At 45.1% G+C, this 26,699-nt stretch overlaps 2 protein-coding genes across 2 annotated transcripts in view; one reads left to right on the top strand and one right to left on the bottom strand.

The window, feature by feature from the left end:
* LOC119372061 (probable serine carboxypeptidase CPVL) overlaps window positions 1–26,699 on the top strand; it is a 183,654-nt gene that overhangs the window by 32,146 nt on the left and 124,809 nt on the right. The gene's annotated exons all lie outside the window — the stretch shown is intronic.
* LOC119406464 (probable serine carboxypeptidase CPVL) lies at window positions 24,879–26,352 on the bottom strand. The gene is made up of 2 exons (XM_037673211.2): window positions 26,028–26,352; window positions 24,879–25,654 (listed from the first exon to the last, which is right to left on the bottom strand). The coding sequence occupies exons 1-2, from the start codon at window positions 26,320–26,322 to the stop codon at window positions 24,894–24,896; spliced, it is 1,056 nt and encodes a 351-aa protein (XP_037529139.2). The 5' UTR covers window positions 26,323–26,352; the 3' UTR covers window positions 24,879–24,893.

The raw sequence follows: 26,699 nt of genomic DNA, 5'->3' as shown, positions 1-26,699 counted from the left end.
ATGTTAGTGCAGTTCGTGGCGAAGATTACAAATTCTAATAGCGAAGACTGACTGACTAACTGCATTTCTCTCACCTAGTGGATCGTATGATTTGGGACCACACCAAAAACCATAATGTTGAAAACAGTTGCGTTATATTTCACAAGTTGGCTAATGCGTTAGTTTTTGAATTTGCATTATACACTGCCACTCACCTTTCATCTCCGCAGTACCCCTTTGCAATATTCTGCTGATCCAGCGTATTAACTGTTGGGATGGAAACGAAGATAATAATAATATCTGGGGTTTAACGTCCCAAAACCACCATATGATTATGAGAGACGCCGTAGTGGAGGGCTCCGGAAATTTCGACCACCTGGGGTTCTTTAACGTGCACCTAAATCTAAGTACACGGGCCTCAAACATTTTCGCCTCCATCGAAAATGCAGCCGCCGCGGCCGGGATTCGATCCCGCGACCTTCGGGTCAGCAGTCGAGCGCCATAACCACTAGACCACCGTGGCGGGGCGGAAACGAAGATAACCAGTAGAACTAGCCGAAGTATCATGTTGTTCATAGCGAAGCTAAAACCTGCAAGTTGCATACGGTTTGAATGCATCACCATGACCTTCATCTCTAAAATCTCTCTCCAAAGGTCATGGGTCCATGTGAAGACGAGTAGAAGGGGTTAGCGGACAATGTGACAGCTAGACAACGTTATCTACTGGAAATATACGCATAGCTTTTACCATTGACGGTTGCAGGCAACAGAAGCTCAATCTTGTTTCTGTGAATATGTCGAGTGTCATAAACTTGGGGCGTTCACAGAGAATTCGATAACAGTGAGTGTCGTCATACTGACTTGCCCCGTAGGAAAACACTTTCCTAAAACGTCAGACTTTGATGGTTCCGTCCACAGCATAAACAGGCATGAATGTCACTTCACAGATTTATGGATAACAACGAAAAAGCTATTTCAATACGTTTGAGATGCGGAAAGTCGACTATAATGTGATTTTTTATGATATTGCAGACATGCACCTCTAATATCGACCAACAGGCTTTTTTTTTCCCTTTAAATCCGTTACTTATTGCTGGCTATCTTTGATTTTTGTAGGAGGTGCTGGCGCCAGAAGTATTTGAACTGCCGCCGCCGCACGCGTAGAAAATGAGCGCGCGTTAAGTTAGCGCGCTCCGAACTCCAAAGGAGCACGTTGGAATGCACCCGAGTGCGACGCCTTCAGAGCTTAGCTTAACGGCGATTTCCGGCGACTGCTTTCGGGGGCACGAAAGCGTCACATGGTCGCTTTCGCAAGGTGTGTGCTGAAGCAAGGTGTGTGACCGGGCTAGTTGGTACGGGCGCTGTTCACGTCGTTATGTTGCTTCCGCGGTAGAAACGAGTGGGGAAGGAGGACGCACTTCATCGGAGGAGAGAGTCGGAAACACTCCATTTTCCAGAAGCTGTAGCAGGCGCGAGCTCTCGGTACCGTCTCAGGGTTGGAGCGCATAGAGCGCGCTCCATAATCACGCACCGGAGGTCCCTTTTTCACAGTTAAGTTTACGAGAGCGCGCTCGAGCTCCATAACTAATTAACGCGCCCAATGTCATCGCGTACACTTTTAAACCGCACCGTGAATGTGAATATTAATGAACGCTACGTTGATATTTCAGAGAAATTCATTGCTACGAGGATGTTTGCAACACTGGGCCATTTATAAAGAACCAAGGTGCGATTGGTTTGAATGACACTTCTTCGTTAATAATAAAGGCGAACGGAGCTTGGGCAATTTAAAGCGCCGTTCCGTATAACCTTGAATTGACAAAGCCCTTTCGCCATTGGGAAAGTGGCTTTCTAATAGTATGCACCATTTCATGGGCATCGTGGTCACTGCGGTAAAAAATACGTTAACGGAGAAGAAGTCAGCGCCATTGCATGAATTGGCAAACCTGTTCAGAGCTGCAAAGGTTTAAGGTGTTCGTTTAAGGTGTTCGTAGCTTGGTGTTCGTAGCGTCATGCAAACAGCCCAAGTAACATTCATATACAGCGGTAAGCAAGTGACCCTCCCCCCAACCTGCACGTTATTTACCGATTTACCACGTGTCATATCATGTGTGATGTGCATAGAACGATTCCTGATTTGCTATTCACGTTACGAAAGAAATTGATATCATCTAGAATGCTCTGTCATTTGTAAAATACGCAGTGACTAATTCTAGTGCAAATTTGAGTTTTCTTCTGAAAGATATTATGTGAAATTTTCTTCAAAATTGTGCAGAAAGTTCGTAAAAAGAGGCTACGTTCATAATTGGTGCACTATAATATAAAATCGGCAAATAGCGCAGCTCTTATTTGCTCTTTTTCAGTCTACTCTATAGGGTTTGAACAACGCGAAGTTTCTTGTGGTTTTGGAAGAAAGCTATTACTGCTACATTGCGTATGACACAGAACGGAAGTATATCTTTTTCTGAGAAAGCAGAGGTTGTTTTCTTACGTGAACAAAATACTGAATGGACAAAATAGAACGTTGTTGATGTCTATGCGGCTGAATATTAGCACCATGTAAGACATATGCTGCACCAGCCGTGCTTCAGAAGTTGAATATCAGCGAAGCAACAGGGGCATTGAGCTTCTAAACTGTATGCAACAAAATATATTTAAAGGAGTGCGCAGTAAGTAGTCGCATTGGTTATGCTACGCCTATCTGTGCACGCGTTTGGAGGTTGCTTCATGCTAGCAAGAATATTATTAAATGCGAAGCACTTCGAGCGCATCTATCTATCTATCTATCTATCTATCTATCTATCTATCTATCTATCTATCTATCTATCTATCTATCTATCTATCTATCTATCTATCTATCTATCTATCTATCTATCTATCTATCTATCTATCTATCTATCTATCTATCTATCTATCTATCTATCTATCTATCTATCTATCTATCTATCTATCTATCTATCTATCTATCTATCTATCTATCTATCTATCTCGCCACCTATGGTTTTGTGCTCTAGTGGCCGTTTCGTTAACTAGATATCTACCAAAATTGGTATGGCATCTCCTGAGTGCACGAACAACATAAATGAGAGGTCGTGACATGAAAATCATGACATGCATGTGATATACGGCATGATTTACAGGACAAGGTTTCGGTGCGCTCGCGGCCGTTTCATTAATTGGATATTTATTAACATGGATATGGTGGGACGTAAGTGCATCATGAACATAAATGACAATTTCGTCACATGCAAATCTTGACATGCGTGCAATTTACGGCATGCTTTACATTCCATCGTCTTGGTGCGCTCACGGCCGTTTCATTAACTTGAGATAGATGAAAGCTGGTTTGGCATGACATGAGTGTATGACGTACATAAATGACAGCTCATGAATTGTGTACATCACAATATATTTTCATTAGTATGGTATACACCAGAATGTGCGTGCATACATGACAAACCTGCAATTGCGAACGACTTGTCATTACTCATTACATGTACGTTATGATTTGTCTCAAAGCCAAACGATGCGGCGTATGCAGTTCCTCGCTCAGAGCTTCGCATTGCATCCATTGCCACATTGGGTGGCATTTTCCAAAATTTTCTGAGCTTCAAAATTGGCGCATCAGAAATACGTAATGAAATTTTAAGAAATTTAATTATTGATGCGGGAAAAATGAAACTATGTTTATTGTACTATGCTTTAAGCTTTTCACTCGCAGTGAAATATTTTTGCATGTCTCCTTTGATTAATACGTCCTTTTTATGTGGTCGTAAAACATTTCTGTAACCGTTCCATAATTCCGCATGTGGCATACGCTAGAAGTTCCAATACGAATATAGTAAGCTTGCGTTGATTTTTTCTATTCCCGTTTGGGCATTACCGATAAGAACTTGTTGCTGGGCTAGTTGGTACATCACTCTGAGGAAAAGTTTAAACACCTGAGCAACAGCAGAAGAAAGACGAAGGACAAGAAAAGAACATCACTCGCAATATTGTTGGGCATTACTGGTTTGTAGTAGTCCTTATCCAATCATTCCCGCAGGAATAGAATTCATTTGCTGACTTCAGTACTGGACGCAAAGTGTGGCTTAAGCACCAGACGTCTCCTGTCAATCGCAGGGGACGCTAAGCGCACGAAAAGTTTATTATGGCGCTTTGAGCGACGAGCTTGTTCTCTTAGAATTCTATTCGTTGCCGTTGCGCCCGAAAAGTGCGGTATCGACTTTGACGTATGGGGTTGACGTCAGATCGTAGACAAGGCGAGTGACAAGAGATTTCTGGCGCAAAGGGCAATCTTTTTGAAAGTCGTAAATGACACCGTAAGTCCAAAACAGGCGACGAATGTCAGCATTCGTCCTACGAAGAAAGTCAGACGAGGTTATATTTCTGCGGGCTCATCACTGACTTCAATAAGCGCTAGGAAAATTTAGTCGAAGACAGCTGAACTACAGCGTCTAGTGCAGGTATACTTCAGAGACATCTATAGGCAAAATGTCGGCCGTTGGCTGCTTCTGGGTGGCTAGAGTTAAAGGACCCCTAAACAACCTCTGAAAATAGGAAGAATGAGCGCGTAATTCTCTCCTGGCGTCTGCCGTCTTTCCAGCGCAGTTCATGACGCCAGCAGTCTGTTCACGTGACGTCACGATGAAATTGGCTCTCGATTGGCCGATATACGAGGGATGTCAGCTGTGAATTGTCTCTTACCCTGATTTGTCATGCAGTCGCACGCCCGTTCTATATTCTCTCGCATTACTATCGTGCGCGATTAACTGATTTCACTTTGTTTTGTGAATTGCGGATGGCGCAAACGGAGGTAACAGCGTGTACACAAAAAGCGCGAAACACTGATAAGCTCTACACTTAATGCTGGTGTTGTCCCCGTGTTTTAAGCAGAAATAAGTGGCGAGGAGGAGGTAGCTCCTGTAGTAAGAGCAATGAATGTGAGAAAGAAACGCGGAGTGGCTTAGGAGTCCTTTAAGCAAAGGGTGACGTATGATACACCTCATGTGACGTCTTCAGAAACAGATGTATGCGACGGCAAAAATTGCTTTTAAGCGAGAGGCTGATGTCTAGGGAGCATAATCACATTCCTGAGGCATTGATAATGTCTTATAAAGAGAGGTAATTCATGAAGGTAGGAAGGGGTGGGTGGAACATTGACGACCATTGTCTGTAAATCGACCACGCATCCCCCAGCCTGACAGCGCTACACCTTAGCGGCTGAGCTGCCAGAGCGGGTAATTCGTCGCACAGTGCCTGAGTGGGTTGTCGATCTTGTTGTATACGTCGAGGTCAGTTCTGTTGTGCTGTACGTCCTCGAGCTGATAGCACACGGTGGTCTCGTTAATTTTGATATAATGAAATAAACCACGCACCGCATGGGGCTCGACCGTATTGTTATTATGTCTTCTCCTAGCTGTCTGCTCTCGGCTTGTCTGCTCACGCTTTGAACTTTGCAGACTAATAACATCAGATTTCGTGCATCAATGTTCATAATTCTTTTTGTGTTTGTCTCAGCATTTATTACTACACGCATATTCCAGCGCTAAATGAAGAAGGCGGAAAATCGTCGCAGGGCCCCTTTAAGCTTTTCGTTAGGCCGTGCGGAGTGAACAGATACTCGACCAAGCTTGCCTATGACTACTTAAAGGGACCGACAACTGATTTTTCTCGACCTATTTTTTACGGCGCGACAGAAAGCTCACCCTTCGCAGTGTTTGTAGGGGCAGTAGTTATTCCCGAAAGCACGTAGTTATTTTACAAGCAATATTTTTCGATCTGAAAGGCTCTAAACACGAACGTACCTTTTCTCCAGCAACGCTGAGAATTGATAGCGATGCAGCCTGCCCTCCTCGCGATTTGTGCAAGCTGTAGTTGTTCTGCTTTCGCAGGAGTTCCTGTAACTATGCTTAACCACCTTTATTTAGAGGTTTCCAACTAGTTTTGAAAACAACAAGCTGTTACAAAGATGATGGGGCATTATACACCTTTCCTGTATTTGTACCGCAATGTGTGCGCATGCGTCCAAGGTTGCCTGCGCTTGTGTCATGGGTGGCTTGTCCCGGCCTCGTTCCCCTCTCGATGCACGAACCAAGCCAAGTCGTCAGAACGTCACTACGCATGTGCGCGGCCGCGCCCAGTAGCAGCGCGCGTCATTTCTGAGACGAAGTGTAGGTAGCAAAACTATGTCGCTACAAAATCTTAGCGACCTGGGAACTGCGTGCACGGTTGCATGGGCGCGCTGAAAAGTTGCTCAAGACGCGCTCATGAGCATGGGATCATTACGTCACGCGAAGGCAGCGCCACTTTAATGCATACTACTAATGCAGGCCTATATATGTACATTTTTATAGAGTAATACCTCTTAATATAGAGAAACGAGCTAACAAAAAAAAAATCGTCGACCGCGTACAGCAGTCCAAGGTCACGTGGCCGGGTACATCGGATCGTTCATGTTTTTGCCGCCAGAGGCGCCACAGGTCATTTTTGACGACTTTCAATTAAGAAATAAAAATATAAATCAACCTTTCACTAAAAAAAGCAGGGTTGGTTTGAGTCAATGCGACGGACAATCTTTCCATCAGTGGAGTCATTTCATGTTCTGGGCAGTTGCCGGTCCCTTTAAGGACTACAAACAGTGTTCCCTATACTTTTCCCGGTTTCATTGTCTGTTGGTATGATTATGTTGCTTCACCTTTGTCACATTTCCTATCTCATCAACGCTTTCTCATTGGCATTAGGAGTGCTATCCTGTGCAGTTGGAGTGGATGTCGTAACACTGGAGCAGATGATCTCCTTATTCCATGCTATGCAATCCCTAGACACACTATACAGCAAGAATGGAAGCCAGCCTTGGCAGTCGGTGCAGACCAGGTAAGTCAGATGTCCACATTCGTGAAAGTTCGAAAATTTATTTATTGCATGCGCAAATATGCTGTTACAGATGAAGCGTACGTTTCAGAAAGGGTGCTCTTGCCCTTTATCGAGCAGCTTCTAAACAACGTCATAAATCGCGGGATGCATGTTTATGCATCCATGATTCTAGCCGGATTAGTAGTTAGGTGCTTTGGAAGCGAACCTTGAAAAGCGACCATACATGGCGTTCACCATTGTTGGTTTATCGAGTGATAAAAGATGGCCACCGACGAGCACAGTAGTGTACATTAGGGTACCGACAACTTTCTCGTAACCCAATAGTACCTTGCGCTCATTGTTTTCGATGTACCATGGTTTTCGGGGTTTGGTTTTGAAACTGTGTTCGCCTCTCCAACTCACCTTCATAAAGGCTCGTTCCATGTTAACTGACGGGAATACAGCATCCAACTGTGCTGTGTAGAAAAGCACGTGCACGTTGTTGAGAACGTCCGCCAGTGTCTGCGTCTTGTCGATAAAGAAGTCTCCTACAGCTAAGGTCATTGCCAGTTTAGCTCTGGTGCCATCGAGGACTCTGGTGAAGGAAACGTGGATAATCCTCTTAAACTCCGCACTGTTTGCGTACGCCATGTATTTTTTTTTTACTTTTTGTGGTCTCTGATCTCTTATGATGCTTCCGTGGGACTGGAAACCTGTCAGTTCCTCGAACAAGGTTTTCTTTCCTTCTGGATGCATGTTGAGAACCCACCCAGCAATCCTGCAGCTGTGGTAAAGTTTTTCATTTTAACCAGATACGTTTAATTTCAAATCGCCCATTAAACTTGCTACGACCTAGTCCGTCAAGCAGACCCGAGTAGTAAAGGTAATCGGCTGAGTTGATAATTTCTAAAAGCGGTAACACAAAGCCGACACCAAGCATCACTCCTTTCAATTTCATACTCAGCTCGGTCTTGTTTGCAAGCACTTTCTGTGCGAATCCGATTGCTGATCTCGCTGTAAAACAGAAGAACGAGAAATCAGCATGGCATTCGCGCAAAGGTAGCTATTGTCGCGCACATTCTGAGATATCGTACTTTCACAATAATGAATGTTCCTTTCCATGCGTACTACGTACACTGAATAGCGGATGTCAGGACTACGGATTTTACAGCTTGAAAGTGCCTTTTACTAGAATTCACTATTTCATCGATACGGGAACGTGTATCACTGTCCTGAGGCATTGCACACACAAGTCGAATAGTTATTAATCTATGTACTTCACTGTTACGGAAACGACGAGATAGTGCAATTATTGCTTTACAACAGAAGCGGTGGAAGGCGCACGGGGAGCGAAAATAACACCGCGTATTTCTGCTACGGGAATGAATTCAGTTTGCAGGCGGAAAAATCAGTGCGGAACAATTTAGGTTTTACACTGCCTGACTCCGCAGGGCGAGGAATCGCATACTCTTTTAGCAACTACAACGTATATGGGGCATTCGAGAAGATATCGTGTTTTTTCGGCGTTGCCATCTTAATATGGAGTCAGCGGCTCCAATTTCGCATGAGGAGTATCGAAATAGCGTGTGACTTTTTAAAATTTTAATTACCATTCCTTGGCTTATATTCCGAAGTACGTTTTCTTAGTCGATGCTTCATGGAGCAGTTTTTTAAATTATCGTAACAATGGCTTCAGCAGACGTCGTGTATTGTCGAGGTGAGCTAGAGGGCACGCCAGGGACTGTCACTGAACATTATATCTCGTACAGTCGCGCTGAATTTGCTGTAGGGCTTCCTCGTAGCGATGGGTATTGCAAAGAGCGCTCCGTCTTTCAATCTCCCACATCGCGTTCCCATGTTTAGGCTACAAACCGGATGTCTTAAGCTGGTTAACCTCCCTGCCTTCCCTTCTCTACTATTTCTTCTCTCTTAAATTATTGCAAATAGATAAAAAAATATTCGGCAGATCCCACGCGTTGTGATAATCGGTTTCATGCGAAGCAATCAGCTAGTACTTCTATGCCCTATTTTATGGATTTGAGCCAAGCGTTACGCGTTGTATCAACGTGTTTTTGTAAGTGTGGTAGCTATGTGCACATCGTGATCTTACAGCCACGTCGACAACACTGGCGTTTAAAGGGTAACCTATGGTGCGATGTAATGTCAGCCCTCACGTTAGAGTACATATATACGTCAGTATTATCGAAACTAAGTGCATTTTATGGTGCAATAATGCGAATATCACACGTAACTTTCGTTCACGTATTCCACCGGGGTCGAGCAATGCTTCAATATAGCTTGCTGAATCATGGGAATACCAGTCTAATGTTTATTAGACTGCTATAAAGCGGAGCCAACACCGCACCACAGACGTTAATCTGATATGACGCCTGTATCGTAGGAGTACATATACAGTTTTTATTGCTTTCTTGTAAAATTAAATAGCCAGCACCACAACACAGTTGACGTTGCACCGACATTACGCCTACATAGGCTGTTTTTTCCAAACCAATTTATACACCTGGAGTGGCTCTGTGGTAGAATACCTGATTGCCACGCAGAATGCTTGGGTTCGATTCCTGCTGGGATCCTGATTGTTATTCTTTCCCTTTGTCGGGTCAGCGCTGCCGATGTCAGTTTTTCTTAATGCTCTCTAAATTTAATTACCAGTGTCTGTTCTCGCCGTTCCTGGGTAGATATAAACACTCAATCACCTGTGGCGCATACCCGTACACCGCTGCCCGTGGTAAACGGGTATGTGGCACACGTGTCTGGAGGAAAGGGATTGATGACGTACAGTCATATTCGTCAAATCCTCGTACCCTCCCACCCCAATTTTCGTCTACACCAAGTTAAGGAGGCGATCATGAGAGCACCCAGACGTAGCCGGCTATATAGATAGATAGATGGATACGTAGAATAGAAATACTCAAAGTGGCCAAAGGTTCGCTAATAAATGCTTCGCATTTAATAAATAACGACTTACCTCCATATGATTCTCCAGCAATGAAGAAGTATGTATCCTTGTACTCGGGAAATATTCGGAGAAATCCCTTCATAAATCTCATGGTGTGTTCGGCAGCTTCTTCAAGTGTTAGGGGGTATCTACCCACTTTGCTGAAGCTGTATCCCGAGCCTGCCGGCGCATCCAGGTAGACGACGTTGAAATCGGATAAAATGCTGGGCCTTCTACGGAACAATTTTCCTTCGACGTCGATTCCCAGAGGGCCATTTTCGAGAAACTGGCCGTACCGTGCCGACTTCCCTGGACCACCTTGGAACCACAGCAAAGGGGCTTGTATTCAGGACTCACCTGAAACAAAAGTAACATTAAGTACAGGGGTGGGGGGGGGGCGTGGAAAGAGACGCGAACAGCGCGGCGCGCTGTTTTCATCACGCTCTGACCTTGGTGGCAATAAAAAGATGCTAGAGTGCTTCTTGATTGTATCATGGATGGCTCCAGTGGCTTTTTATTACCACCCAGGCCACAGCTTCTTGAAAATAAGTGCGAAACAGCAGAAAATGTAGATACCGCGTGTACTCGTTTCTTTCCATCCCCATTGTACATCGCAAGAAAGCTCTAGGTAAGATTTCTACCAAGGATCACAGGCCATAGCGGGGTTTTGTGAAAATTAACACTCTTGCAGAGAGAGAGAGAGAGAGATTATAAAATAAGAGAAAGGCAGGGAGGTCAACTATAATTGTAGCATCCGGTTTGCTACCCTACACTAAAGGGAGGGGGGAAAGAAAGATGGAAAGAAAAGCGGCGAGAAGAGCAGGTGCGTGAAAAAAAAACTTGCAGAGCAGAAGTACTATTATCCTCGAGGCCTACCACTGGAATCACCGGCGCCACCGTCGGCGTGACGTGCTTGGCAGGATCACGTGGTCTCAGCGGCTGCGTCGGCTGCTTGTGGAGCGCTGCCGCGTGCTTTGAAAACGAGTTTCAAGCCCCACATGCGCTGCGGTCTGTTCAAATACGGAAGTTTTCTCGCATTTTCTGCTCAACTGAAACCATTGTAATAAAGTGGCTGCCTCCGAAGGCGACGAACATGGGGCTCTACCGCTCGGTGCCGCAGTGCCGGGCTTACGCAACTGAGCGCAGTGTCAGCCTGCACCGGTAACCGCGGGACAAGAAACTGCGAGAAGCATGGGTTGTAAAGCTAAGAACCGGCAAGTAGCCATCGGCTACGAGTCTTGTGTGCAACAAGCCCTTCCGCGACGAAGACTTTCCTTACTGCGTCGGGCCTGCGATGTTCGGTGAGTAGCAGACAGCGCGTACTGAGACGATGGCTCACGCGCGCTTCCCGCCGGCAAATGATGCTTATCTGCCACAGGATGGAAAAGGCGCTACCTTTTACCACGTGCGATTCCATCTCAGAACCCCCCCGTGCTACCTCTTGATCGTCGGACCCGTGCTCAGCGTCCACAAAATCGGCTGCAGATGCGCAAGTCATTGTTTAGATACGTTGAATTAAAGAACTCACAGGGTCCCTTATGCACTCGCCAAAGATGACCAGAAGGCGAAAGCCATCTTCTTCTTCTTGTCAGTCGATGTATTGATTCTCCCGCGCCCCCCTCCAAAAGCGTTCTGCACCTAACGCGGTTTTGAACGGCCTCCGTGACCGATCACGGAGGCAATGCAAAGCGACCATGACGTGTGAATACATCATGTGACGTCACGCTATGTGACGTCATAATGACGCTACATGTTTTGGTGACATGTGACGTCATTATGACGTCATATGGTCACGTCATCACGTGATGATTATTTTTTGTATCACTCGTGTTGACGCCGCCGACGCGGGACGCCGACTGGCAATCTTCCCCTTTGATGACGCATCTAGGGCTTTCGCCTTCATAAGCTACACAACGTTTTGCATTGCCTCCGTGATCGGCCCACCGATCGCGGAGGCAATGCAAAGGGACCACGTCGTGTGAATACGTCGTCATGTGACATCACGTTATGTCACGTCATGGTGATGTCATAATGAAGTTACAAATTTAGGAGATCTGTGACGTGATATGGTGACGTCATCGCGGGACGAATATTTTTTGCGTGACACGTCTTGACGCCGCCGACGGTCATTCTACCCGTTTGAAGATGCATCTAAGGCTTTAACCTTCATAAGCTACGCGACGTTTGCTTGTGGACGCACATAACGAAAGAGCAAATGCTGTGTGCTGCATTTATGTTGGCAATAACATTTTTTCAGTCAAGCTTGCGTTCCCCTGACGCAAACACTATGTGCGAAAAAGCCCAAATTTATTTGTGCCACTCTTAAACCCATGTTGGGCCTCCAACCCCATGCATTTTCTTGGAGCCTCATTTATTTTCGTGGGAAAGATATGCCACCCTGTTGGCGTTAGACACGACACTGCTGCCAAGATTGCTGGGGTACTTGCCAAATAATTATTAGCCTGTTTTGCGGCTGCTGGTTGCTGCAATAACTTCTATTTTATTCACCGCTATCTCAAACTCATGTGGGTCCTAGTTCACAGCCTACGTTTGCAGAACAAGTCCGGCGAACGTTACTGTATTTTCTTTCTTTTCCTTGGAGTTGCATGCTACCTACTATACATGCTCGGTCTCGTAGACTGCTTCTCCTTCCACCAGCAATCTCGAAGTGTTGAACCTTTGGTCTATGAATATGTTGATGACAGAGAGCGGCAAGTGCACTGGAATGCAAATGGAACAATAATTAAGGAGCATTAAAAAAAGGAGTCGCATTTGCTCACATTTTGTGTGAGCACCAAACGAAACGAATGCACCGAATAAAGAAACAGAAGCAGTGGCATTTGCCCGCTGAGAAGACCGATCAATACGCAGTGCGGGACAACTTGTCAAATGACATTGAAACGCACACGAATTTAGACCGAAAAAAAAAAACACTGAATCGTCGGGACGGCACAGCACAAAGTTGCCATGCGCACCGAAGCCATAGTTGTAACGAAACTGCTTTTGAACAGCTCTGATAGCGTCCGCGCAACAGTAGTTGTTTGTGTACTCACAAGTTCTCATATTTTGCGGCCTAAAGTTCACAGAGCGATGCCAAAACGCGCTCGTAGCAAAAGCGAAACCATCAGTACGAACATACTTGCAGATGCTTATACATGCAGAGGCACCGTCAGTCGTCGCGAACTCGTGCGATCGCTGGCTTGAGGCTCTTTCTGACGTGCTCCGTTTGGTTATACGGGCAGTCTACTCTAATGAGATATTTCACATGTTTTGCACTCAGCGAGTGATTACCTTTCACGCAAAAAGCCGGTTCAGGGGTCTCCAACGCGGTGACCGCGTGAAACGGGTGCTCGGTTTTCTGCAAAGAGACATCGACTGTAGACTATCTTGTGCTTTCAGTTCGTCGAAAATTATCACTTTGACAGTAAAGAACACAGTTCATTTCGAAAGTACTTACAGAAATGCCCTGGAGGGCTTCCGCGAGGTGTTTTTGTAGAGCGCCGACAGCAAAACCTATGCGAAGCGCTGGCGGTATCCTACCTAGCACGCAATTGAGGCGCGTCCGATAGAGGGCGACTCCGTAACTCCTCGCCGCCAATAGCCTATCCACTACCCCATAAAAACTTCAATACGGCCTTAACTGATTTCCGGTGCGACGACGCTTGCAGAAATGTTTATATTACACAGCGAATCAAGCGTTTATGACGCGTACATCTTGTCATGATAAAATGCTATTTAGAGCCATAGTGTAATTAAATATAGCAAAGGTTTTCCTTGACGAAGTTATCTTCGATACTATTGTAAGACATGAGCCAAAACAATTTCCCGAATTTTCAGCAAAATTGTATGTAGGGTAGCAAACCGGATCTCTCTGTCTCGATATATATTACTAACGTAACAGTACAAGGTACCAGTGGCTTACAAGCGCATTGCGCATTTGTTTTACTGGGAATGATGCGAGAGAATTTAAGCTAGAAAACTTATGCAAGAGTATGGATGTTCTTAATTATATTTAACTGATGCTCTTGATATTAACAGATTCTCTAGATTTTCATCGTACACTGAGGGAGTTTTGTTTCCTTTATCGTCGAACTGTATTACTTTCCCAACACACCAGGAACACAAACACACATGCACGCAAGTTCGAACACAAGCGCTCTGCTGTTTTGCGTTTCATGTTAAGACCGAGACCTGACAAACAGCTTTCGTGAGAATGGCAACTAGCTCTTATATTAACAGTGTACTAACGTGAAATCTACCAATAGATTTAGATTTTTCGTTACATTGGCGGATTGTCTTATTCAAGGTATATGAATGGCAAGGTGCAAGCCTTTAAGCTGTCCTTGCAATAGCTAACATGCGACACTGAAATATTTCTATCTCTTAAACGTCGCACTGCAGAATCTATTGCGCAAAAAACGAACAAAGGACGAGATGGAGACGGGACAAGTGCGAACGCTCTTTAATTCAGGTCGTGAGCTTAAATAAACACGCATCTAGAAAATCAAATGAAAAAACACGACAGAAAGACGGGAAGCCAGCAGCCATGTGTCGTCCATGCCAAAAAAAAAAAATGAAGCTCTTGCCTAGATCTTTTGGCACAGACGACACATAGATGTTTACCTTCTGTCACATAGGTGTTTACCTTGTCTCCCTGTCGTATCTTTTTACTCTTGTGGTTCCAGATGCGTGTTTATATATGCAATAAAGTGTTAATTGAAAGTTAGCGCTTCTCCTTGTAGACGCTACGATATTAGCGGGTACAGAAAAACTGAGCCAGGAGCCATCGTGTCGCCATGATAGAACGTGTTCTCTACTTCTTCTTTGCCTTTTCTGGCTGGCTGCGTTTATTTATTGTTTTCTACATCCTGCCCCGCCCCAGAAGTAGTAGGCATTTCCAGGTGATGCAGAGCTTGAGCGGGTCTTTTAAACACTTTTCCGTCTTGTGTCTTGATGGTGTAAGCCCGCACCAGACCATCACGACCGGGGTGCACTTCCAATATTCGACCTAGCTGCCAAAAACACCGATTCTTCTTGTCGTCTTGTAGTAGCACGACATCGTCTACCGTTAAACTTCGGTTAGATCCTTGCGGATACCGATGCAGAGACCGCAATTCCAGGAGATACTCCTTTCTCCATCTTTGCCACAGATGATTCAACAGCCTCTGACGATGCTCCAGCTTCCGGATAACACCATTCCTAGTAGTCTGCGGCCAGGTTGAAGTTTCACATAGGTCAGGGTCCGGATGAGCCAGGATTGAACTCCCTATGAGAAATTGAGCCGGGCACACCGGTGACGGTTCTCCTGCCTGCGTGTACGTATATGTCAGAGGACGAGAGTTGATCACAGCTTCGACTTCTAGAAGTAATGTCATCAACTCTTCACTTCCTAGACTGCTTTTCCCAAGAACTTTTCGAAGAGCTGACTTGATCGATCGGATGAGCCTTTCCCACCAGCCACCCCACCACGGGGCGTTTGGGCACAAGGAATTTCCACGATATTCGATGGTTGGCGAGAAATGTAGCAAACGGGGATCCACTTATAAGTTTCTCTATGTCCCGCAGCTCTTTGCTTGCCTTCTTGAACGTCAACGCGTTGTCAGAGTAAACTGTTCGAGGCAATCCTCTACGAGCAAAAAACCTCCTGAAGGCAAGAATGAAACTGTCCGCTGAGAGGCAGTCTGCCAGTTCCAGATGTACCGCTCTTGTTGTTGCGCAGGTAAATAACACAATGTAAACCTTGGTACACTGGGCCTCACTCTTGTTGAGTTTCACATACAACGGGCCTGCAAAATCGATTCCGACAACTTCAAACGGGTGAGACATAGTAGCTCGATCTTCTGGCAGTGGGGCATGTTCCACATTCATGGGCTTCGTTCGGAATCGTTTGCAGAGGTAACAGTTGTGGATCAATTTCTTTGTCTCCTGGCGTGCATGAATAATCCAGAACCGCTCACGAAGTATTGTCAGTGTAGCTGATACACCGCCATGTAAAGCACGGCAATGCGCTTCCATAATCACTAGTCTCGTGAAGTCATGGTTCTGAGGCAAAATCAGTGGATGTTTTTCTTGAACTGAGAGTTGCGCCCTCTGTAGGCGTCCACGAAGATGAAGTTGTCCTTCTGTATCCAAAAATGGATGCAGGTCATGAAGAATAGACCGTCTTGAGATCTCGAGTCCGTTGGACAGTTGCCCCATTTCTTGAGAGAAAGCTTCTCGCTGAGCTCGTATTATCCAGAACTTCTCGGCCAAATTCAGCTCTTCTGCGACAATAGGCCCCGTATGTGGTTCTGGTGTGCGCCGTGTTCTTTCCACAAATCTTGTAACTAACGCCGTAACACGAAGAAGCCTGGTCAAGCTGCTGTACTTCTTGACGTTTATGACATCTTCAAGTGGTTCTCGTATGTGTAGAAGTAGTTCTGTCTGAGGAACTTCTTGTTCGTTGTCATTTTCTGGATCGCCAACCGGATGGGGTTCGACCGGCCAAGTGGTTTCGGGCTGAATCAACCATTCTGGGCCGTTCCACCAGCTGAGGCATTCGCGAAGCGCTGCTGCTGATAATCCCCGTGTAAGATAATCAGATGGGTTCTCCTCTCCAGGACAATAACGCCATTGATGTCTGTCGGTACAGTCAGCTATCTCAGCCACTCTGTTTCTCACAAAAGGGCTGAGTTTATCTTGCTGTGCGCGAATCCAGCTCAGCACAATTGTAGAGTCTGACCACATGATATTTGCGAATTGTACGGTGTCCCAGGACTTCCTGAGGTACTTTAGTAGTCTCGCTCCTACAATAGCACCCATTAGTTCCAACTTTGGCATTGTCAAGGATTTTATGGGTGCCACTCGAGACTTTGCTATGATGATCTTCGTACCACAACGGCCATTGAGGTCCACTGTTCTAAGGTATGCGCATGCTCCATAAGCTCTTGGACTAGCGTCAACGAAGATATGGACTTGCGTCGTGGTGATTTCTGCTTTCGGGTGGCTCATGACGTAGCGTGGTATCTTAATAAGGCATAGCTGAGCAACTTCAGAACACCATTCTTTCCATGCCTTCTCGATTTCAATAGGTAACTTGGAATCCCATGGTGTCCGTAACAACCATAGCTTCTGGAATAAGATTTTCGCAGTTACCGTGAAAGGCGAAAGAATACCGAGAGGGTTGAATATTCTGGAAGCTGTTCTTAAGATGGTCCGCTTCGTGTTCTCCTTCCCCGAAAGCAGGAACTGCGTGACGGACTTTGAAGAACATGCCAAGTAATCTTCGGTGTTCCAGAGCATACCTAGAACCATTGCTGAAGTACCGTCAAATCCTTCCACACACTCTTCGTTATTCGAGAAAACTTCCCGGAGCCGAGTGTCATTTGTCTTCCACTTCCGCAGGTTCATTGCAGCGTCTTCCAAGATCGACCTTGCCTTGTTGTACACGTCTAAGCCTTCGTCAAAACTATCGGCTCCTATAAGCAAGTCGTCCACATAGAAACTCTGCTTCAGTGTTCGGGCCAATGTTCTTTGTTCTCCGCCAACGTTGTCCAAGTGGTGATGTATCGTTGCCATCAGCAGGAAAGGGCTTGATGTCGCTCTAAATGGTACACGTGTCATTCGCCATTCGACTATGCTGTCGTTTACACCACGAGGCACGTTCTCAAACCACAGAAACCGAAAGGCATCTCGGTCCGGTTCCTGTATTTCTATCTGCAGGAAAGCTTTCTCGATATCGGCGTTGATGGCTATCGGGTAGCATCGAAAACGAAGGAACACTTGAAGCAGATCAGGATTAAGGTTGGTTCCTTTGTCCAAACAGTCGTTGAGTGACATGTATCCTTTGACATGCGATGACGCGTCGAACACTACTCGCAATTTTGTGGTCAGCGAGTCTTCTCGTACAACCTCGCGATGCGGCATATAGTACACGGTATTATCAGCGTTTCGGTCCGGCACCACTTCAGCATGTCCCATTTGCAAGTATTGACGTATTGTCGTGTCATATTTCTCTGTTAAGCCACCATGCTGAGAGAGCCTTTTGACGAGCTTGTGAAGCCGGTTGATTGCTGTGTCACGGTTGTCGCCTAGAAGATGCTTGCGATCTTCTTTCCATGGTAGTGCCACCGAGTACCGGCCGCCAGACTTCCTAACGGTCTCCTTAAACTGTAGAAGGTTGCGGTCGGAGAGACATTCGCTGTAGTCAGTAATGCCCATAGAGTCCAGTCGCCAGAAGGACTGTACGATTTCTGCTGTCGATTCCTCTTCTGCTGCATCAACACGCAGGACGCTGACAAGGAGATGAGTTCCACAGTCCAAAAGGGTCTTGTGGCTAATAGGTCCCTGTACTGTCCAACCAAATATTGTCTCCATTGCTACTAGACCTGGAACGTCTGGACTTCGGACAACTTCACCGGTGATTACTTGCCACATATAGTCCGAATCTTGATCGCGTCCCCTGTTCATATTGCCCTATGGTTTCTGCAGTACGATGAACTGCCGGCACGCCCAAACATCTATCCTTCTGAAGTGGCTTAAACAACTACTATATGATCAACTATGTGAAAAACGAGCCCTTAAATTCCTCATCTTTCGGTCATTCATAGCGACAGTCTCGTTCTGGCAGACTTGATGCCTTCAGGTAGTATGCGAGGGCTTATTGGTCAGCTGCCCGCTCGTAAAAAGATCAGGTGCCAGTGACGCAAGCAGATAAAAGAACAGTCTTCCGCACTCGCTATCATGGCTACGAGCGGCGCTGACTAAAACTCCCAGGTTTAAATGCGCAGATATACCCGATAAAGCGGACGTGAGGACCGCCGTAGCTAAATTGGTAGAGCATCGGAGGCGTTATTCGAAGGTTGCAGGTTCGGTCCCTTGCGACGGCCAAGTTGTCATTTCCTTCACTTTAATTTCTTCACATTTATATGATGATTACTGCAAACAACGTTCCCTATACTTTACTTGGCTTGGTTATCTGTTGGTGCTCATGGAAGTCGTGTCTAACTATGGGATCGGATAGCAATTATCTGTAGAACTGCAGCTGATCTGTAGAAACATCTTGCCTGAGACTTGATGTGTAAGAAGAACAAATACGTGTTGCTTTGGTCGTCCACCGGGATAATGTAGAATATGCTTCCAAATTTCCTACATGGCTTTGGCAGGAATACACGGCTAGCACTTCTCATTTTCCCAAGTTCTTCCTTGGGTATATCATCGCTAGTGGCAGGGAGCAGAAGACCTTGCTGAAAAAGACACATTGATCAATTTAAATGGTGTCGGATTTCAGCCTATTTCATTTAATGAAAAGGTTCATCTATACGTCTATGAGTGTGCCTTAGTTTTCCTAATGCGATAGTTTTATTACTTGTGAACCGGTGTGCGCGTGAAGCTGCCCGGCAACTTGTACAAGAGGTCGAGAGCGCTGAGAACATGAAGTGACCGGATCATGAAGTAAAAGAGGCTTTTAAAGGGGCGTCATCTATCTATCTATCTATCTATCTATCTATCTATCTATCTATCTATCTATCTATCTATCTATCTATCTATCTATCTATCTATCTATCTATCTATCTATCTATCTATCTATCTATCTATCTATCTATCTATCTATCTGTCTGTCTGTCTGTCTGTCTGTCTGTCTGTCTGTCTGTCTGTCTGTCTGTCTGTCTGTCTGTCTGTCTGTCTGTCCGTCCGTCCGTCCGTCCGTCTGTCTATCTATCTATCTATCTATCTATCTATCTATCTATCTATCTATCTATCTATCTATCTATCTATCTATCTATCTATCTATCTATCTATCTATCTATCTATCTATCTATCTATCTATGGGTGTTCTCGTGATCGTCTCCTTAACGTGGTACGTATTAAAGGGACGAAAAAGCACCGTTTCCGTCGGTGAGATCCGAAGTCGCAAGCTTCGAAATACGCATCCAATGCTCTAATAATTGAGCTACGATGAAAGGCGCCCCCCCCCCCCCCCCCCCCCATTCACTTCTTCGGGTATTTTTGTACTTGTAATTTTGTTCACCTTAATACATTTCGAGCTACGCCGTAATTACTACACCGCGGTTAAAGACAGCAATTATTGTCCGCTATACTTTCCTTCGTTTAACTGTCTGTTGGATTAATTTGGCTGCAAGAAACAAGCCCCTTTAAAAAATTCCCCCTTCTTTCGTTCGCTAAATGCATGTATTCAGAGATGCTTCGGCTATACTTAGTTACTTATCGTGATCGGCTTCCGCCGTCATGTTTTTTCAAAGAACACACCCGGCCCTACTGCGTAATACTGCGTCATTTCGACTGTTCGATCGAAATTTTATCATGATTCATTCTGGGAGGGCTAATCATTAGGTCTTGTGCATCTCACTCGTCTTTAGAGAACCCGTAATCCATGTCGGCTGCGCCATCCGACACACATCGGATCCAGGCCAGCGCTGAAATCAAAATGGCTGCCGTGGCTTTGTGGTGCTGCATAACTCTTCAAGTGCGGACAGGCGTAATCTGGACTTTTTTTTTGTCAAGGATGCAGCTTTTTATATCTGTGGAGAGAGCTCCACCGTTCACTGCATGCGACGCAAGTTGTGTGCATCTGAGTGCAACGCTGTGCAGTGCGCGCGATCACCTATTGTTCCCAGTGCCTCGGTGCTTCTCAACAAACACATGCAATGAAATTGAACATAAATCATAACAGCCACATTTATAGCCATAACACCCTTCTATTTGCGATAGCGAGGGCAAAATTCAGATGGCTAGAAAAAAAAAAGGAGGTACACATCAACGACCTTCATAGTGTCCTTATTTTGTCACGGCTCGCAGCTATTTCCCTATACACAAACATTTGTAAGGAGCTGCTTTCAGTGTGGAAAAAGTATATTACAGCAAAAATACAGCGTGGAAACGGACGTAACGAAGAAAGGTCAAAACACAACAAGCGCTGACTCTCAACTGTAGATTTATTGAAACATATTGTTTAAACGTGCAAAATACACATAAAGAACATGCGCAGAGGAGTGGCGGCGAACAAAACGTTGCAAACAAAACATTCACCCTGGGGAAACTGCACGCGCGCGTCAATAAGGCACGTCAAGCAAACAGTACTGGTTAGGTTTATTTTTATTTTTTCATGCAACGATACCGAGGTGTGGCTGACGCATGACTCTCCCTCTTTTTTAATTTAATGTGCTTTCACGAGTTTTCTGGCCGTCTGACCCTTATGTGTGCAGAGTGCCATCGTATAATTGAAAAGGGACGTATATACACGCGTCTGGAAGTGCGAAGGCAGGTTGGCATACGCGCAAATTTTCATGGTTCCAGAGTGTTCTTTCAAACTTACATGCAGGCAGTCTGTACACTTTGCTACAGGATAAGGGTATCCGGTAAACTATGTCTAGTGCACAGGGCATTAAATCCTTACTGTGCTTCACATCACATTTGCCTAATCTGGACGGTGTTTGTAGCAGCGCAGCTGTTTCAGCTTTTAGTACCGCCGTTTCGCGTGACCGGAAAATTAAGCTGCGACTAGCGCGTGCATCGCAATAACTCGACCGCCGCGTGCTCTCTTCGTCCTCTTTTACATCGTAGGATTGACTACATGCACACACGGTTTGCTCTTGGCAACGTACATTTGAGAAATGAGGACAGCTTTAGTACATTCTTTTTGTATCACTAGTAATTTGGTGGATAATAAGGTATGTGGTTGACACGATGGATGTGCAATGTAGGCGTTTCTTCAGTGCGTGTGCCTTCTGAAGTCAACAAAATAGGATGGAACAAATAAATGGACGAGAAAGGAGGAAAACAAACAGAGAGAAATAGACACAGAGAGAAGGAAACAGGCAGGAACCAAGAAAGAGAGAACACTTTGCTAAGACCAAGCTAATTAGGTTAAAGGTAATTAAAATCATAATAATTATAACCACGCTAATTAGTGCTTTGGTGATTATGATCTTTCCAATTGAGACCGAGTTAATTATACAAATTTTAATGAAGAACTTATAAATTAGTGACATGCTGATTTAACCACGCTAATTAGGAACATGTTAATTAAGGCCCTGATAACTAAGACCACGCTAATTAAAACCTTGCCAACAATCTAGGTCGGCCACAAGCTCCGCTGTTATTCCAGCCTTGCACCACTGCTGCAAGCTGTCCACATATTTTTTATTGTTCACCAAAGGGCACAATTTGTCTAATTTTTTTCTCGGCTGTAAGAACTACCTGAACACCGTAGCGTGATCCCACATATTTCACTCCATTCGCCATTATGTGCTTGTAAGGCATGCTGGCACATTTTTTTTTGCCGTTCTTTTTTCACACTTTTTCTCCCCGCTTTTCTGTCGCACTACACCTTCGCAGACAGAAGTGATAACGAAAGTCGGACAACCGGCTGCCTGAAGGCGACCATCTGCTCACAAAAGCTATTTTCTGCCAGATGCTTGCAAGACTTATTCACCGCGGCTCCGAGCGTCGACGTAGCGATGCCCTTCCTTGCTGTCTTTGAGTGCCCTGACATGTAATTAAAAAGTAGTTTGACCGATCTAGTCTTCTACTCCCAACAAGGGTGGTTCTTTGCAAAATTTACCTTTATGTATACGAACTATAAACTGTATTGTGCGGGAAGTTCGATGGTAAACTGAAGCCCCATTCCAGGGCTTTCAAAGGCCTTGAAGATTACTATTTATCCCGGCAAATGGCAGTGCAGCTGCAGTACATTTTGTCTCCAGTCATCTTGTTTGCTTTCTTCTTTAGTTGTTTATGTTAAGAGGTTATCGTTCGTACTGCTCTTCGTTATCGAATCTCCTTGTCATCTCCTAATGTCAGACGCTGCGGTTTTCGGGCTCTAGAAATAAATAAATCCGTGATAGTTTCTACGAAAGTCGAAACTTCCTATTGTGTGAGGTCCGAGCTACTGCATACAAGCAAACAGGTGTGTTTTTGAAAACTGTATACTTAATTTTTGTGATGACGTTAAGCGGTCCGATAGTGAAAACTCAATATCTCACAACAGCGTTTACTTACGTCAGAAAGTGTCAGGTGCAGTCGACAATCGCTGTTATGTCTATTTTAATATTTTTTTATGAAACAGCATGCATTCTTCTTCGCACTACGTAATAAGCACTCCTTTATCTTCTCAGAAAGCAGCAGGCCGTTCAGGCACATCGAAAGCGACTCTGGTGTTTGTTTGTTTTTTTCAAAAGGCCACTTGTATACCCTGCAAAAACCGTACTGAACATTCTAATAGGTTTTAAGGATAGAGTGTGAGATTTCAAAATCTGTGAGTAAAGTTTGATAGTAAAAAAAGCCTTTCTATGTGAAAATGCTGTGAAACAGTTCTAAAGCGATAATTCCATCCATCAAGCACCTGCCATGAAGCGAGTTTACTTTACCTGAAATTTACAGTAAGTCCGAAATTTGTGTGGAGACGTTAGATTGCTCATAAACATTCGATAAAAGTTGGCTCTGAAGCAGCACTTATTGTCCATACACGTCGGTGCCTGCTTTCTAGGACCAACAAGAAGCAGCAAGAATATACCATACAGGCATATAATTTCGTAGACCAATTATAACTTGGTTCATCAAACGAGCTTTTTTATAATAAGATGTCCGCTACAGCAGCAGCCAATACGAGGTACTATGTTGCTCTATTATAAGTGAAGATGCGCCACGTCACCGACGTCGACACAATGAAGCTAATGATGACGACTGAACCGCGGTTCATATCAACGTTGGAGGCTGCGCCAATGTTCATTCGATTAATAGATAGCGACGTAAAATCAAATTGTGTTTCTCTTAACAACGACGCTCTATCGACGCTTTATCGCCACATTTCTTCAATGGTAATTGCAAACGACTAAATTTCAGTGAGATGGGTATTGTCGGAAGTTTTTTACGCCTCCGTTGCTCTTGCCGCCTGGCGCTAAAATGGGGACATGGTACTCGCACACAAATGAGGCTAGAGAAGAATTCGCAAGAGTTTGGGTGTATGCGCTATCGGCAGAAAAGTGGTGGCCGCGTTTGGTTTTAATCATCACGGTTTATGCGACGAAGACTGCAGCCGCGTGAACGCAAACCGTAAGATAGCGACGGCATAAGTTTGTTAGGTGGTGTTCACCAACAATTTTATTGCGTTGGGTCAGTTTGGAAGCTCAGGAAACACCGACGAAAATCTGTTGTGCCCACGAAACCTTCGTCCAACTGGAAGCGTGTCAGAAACGTCCTGTCTGTTTTCTGTCTGTTTTCAACTGGGTCCCTTCTCCACAATCGGGCACAGGCATCATTAACACTTCATAATTTCCCTCATGATGTTTTCTCAAATAAGAGTCTAGAGTTCACTGTTACCAAGTTTACGATTTTGCACCAAACAATGTACGACGTAATTATTAATGCTCAACGAATACAACTGCTCACTATCTTCAGACCTGATCACTCCTTGTTATCACGGAATGCCCTGAAAACAAGGCGTGATTGAGTGGTTTCTAGAATTTGGCTTCGTTCCCTGCGATTAAATTCCACTACGCTTCAAAGGCCTCGAATGGCAGGCTGGCTTCACTGACGGGACGAGCGCTGTTAAGCATCCATTGCACTTGCCGCTTGGCTTGGAAAGGGAACACGGTAAGGGATCACAAATGAGGCAGGTATGTGTGCTATCGGCGGAGTTGATGACCGCATTAGCTTTTGATCGTCATGTTAGCGTTTAGCGACAAGGACTGCAGCTGCGGCATCGTTAACGGTAAGCCTGTGCTGTGCGTAGCTGAGAGAGGGAGGAGCAATAAAAGGCGGGGAGGTTAGCCAGACGCCTGTGCGGCTTGCTACCCTGCACTAAGGGAAGGGATAAATGTGCGATCAGGGTCAGTTTTTCTTAGGTGGTGTTCACCAGCCGTATAACTGTGTTGGGTCTATTCGAAAGTTCAGGAAACACCGATAAAAATATTTATTGCGCCCAAGAAGACTACGTCAAACATGAAGCTAGTCAAAAGCACCATTTATGTTTCTGCGATAAGAAGACTCATAGAACAATACTAATGGGCCAACAAGGCAAAGTGTTTGTTACCACATTTATGGCCGGGTTCATCCATAGGCAACTTCTCAGTAAATTTTGAAAACCGGCGGTACAAGTCGATGACTACCTCCGATGGTCGAATGATACAAGATGGCCACTAACGAGCAAGGTGGTATACATAACGGTGTCTGCAATCTTCTGGTAACCCATGAGTTCTTTACGGCCATTTATTACGTGGTACCAGCGTTTTCGAGCAGCTTCCTTGAACGCCTCAGTACCCCTCCAGTTCAAGTTCAAAAATGAACGTTCCATATTGACTGATGGGAATACGGCGTCCAGCTGTGCTGTGTAGAAAAGGACGGCAACATTGTTGAGTACTTCCACCAATGTTTCTCTCTTGTCAACGAAGAAGTCACCCACCGCTAACGCCATAGCAAGTTGAGACCTTGTGGCGTCGAGGGCTCTCTTAGGTGAAACGTGAATAATTTGTTTAAATTCCGTACTGTTTGCGTACGACATGTACGTCTCGAACCTTCTCGACATCCGATCCCTTATGATATTTGCGTGGCTCTGGAAGCCAGTCAGTTCTTCGAACAAGCTTTGATGTCTTGCCGGGTGCATGTTGAAGACTGTGTGATACAGCAACTTTGCGGCTTCAATTGGATTTTGCTCGTCGACAAGGTGTTGGATCTCCTGAAATCGCAGTGCGAACTTAGTGCGACCATGGTTGTCTAGCAGGCCCGAATAGTAGAGATAATCGGCCGAGTTGATGATCTCTAAAAGCGGAAAGACAAACCCCACACCCAGCATCACTCCTTTTAAGCGGCAAGGCAGGTCCGTTGGTCTTGATAGCACTCTCTGCGCCAACCCAATTGCTGATCTTGCTGCAAAGAAAAAAAAAAGGTGATCTTAATTTAAGTTTCGAATATTCGAGGACGACTACGGAGGTTTTTGTGCTCAAGTGCACATTTTCAGAATAATCAACGTTCATCTTGAGTGCTGCAGTGAAGAGCTGGAATTGCGCGTACGTGTTCTTAGTGTGCTGAATGTGTTTTTCTACAATTAGCCTCTATTCGGCGACGTATATTACCAGTACGAGAGGGTACAACGTGTACTCTTGTGCATATCGAAAGAGCTATCTGCCTAACATCGACGTTATGGAAGATAAGGCATGAGGTATTAACTCGATAGCGTTAAGAATCTAGTTTCGCAGGCACCTAAGGCTTTCGCCTTAATAATACATAAATATATGAGTACCTCCGTACGATTCTCCAGCGATGAAGAACTCCCTGTTCTTGTACTCGGGGAAAATTCGCAGAAATCTCCTGAGAAATCGGATGGTGTGCACGGAAGATTCCTCGAGTGTGGAGGGGTACGTTCCAGTGGTATCGAAGCTGTATCCGGACCCTGCTGGTGCGTCCAAATAGACGACGTTGAAAGTCGACAAGATGGATGGCCTTCTGCGGAACAAGTGTCCGGTCGCATCCATTCCCAGAGGACCGTTTTCGAGGAACTGGCCAAATAACGAAGACTTTCCGGGACCACCTTGCATCCCAGCAAAAAGAGGCTTCAATTTTGAGTTCACCTGTAGAAAGGGAAGTGTGGGGTACAAGATAATAATGAAGAAAATAATCTTTGCTTTCTTTATATCTCGAAAAAAGAAACAGAGGAAAATCTTAAGGAGCTTTACGCTGTAGCCAAGTCGGCCAGTGAATCTAGTAATGAAATTACCGGTGCGCTTCTCTCGGCAAATAATTCTATACGGGGTCATTTTAAATAGCACAAGCCTAAGATACGGTTCTTTAAGTTAAGCTCTACTACTATTGAAAGCGTAGTTATTGTATGTGTAGAAGAGTGAGACAAACAATCTGAAAGCCATTGTGAAATAGATGTCTGTATATAATGCTTATGCAGTCGATCTAGCACTGG

The sequence above is a fragment of the Rhipicephalus sanguineus genome, chromosome 10, assembly GCF_013339695.2.
Source record: "Rhipicephalus sanguineus isolate Rsan-2018 chromosome 10, BIME_Rsan_1.4, whole genome shotgun sequence".
Lineage (NCBI taxonomy): Eukaryota > Metazoa > Arthropoda > Arachnida > Ixodida > Ixodidae > Rhipicephalus > Rhipicephalus sanguineus.
This window is presented reverse-complemented; position numbering and strand designations above follow the sequence as displayed.

Bases quoted from the DNA above. Each gene is read 5' to 3' on its own strand.
- LOC119406464 (XM_037673211.2), bottom strand. From the start codon at position 26,322: ATGCAAGGTGGTCCCGGAAAGTCTTCGTTATTTGGCCAGTTCCTCGAA. The intron at 25,655-26,027 runs GTACTCATATAT...TTTTCTTTGCAG, and splicing joins CGCTGGAGAATCGTACGGAG to CAAGATCAGCAATTGGGTTG.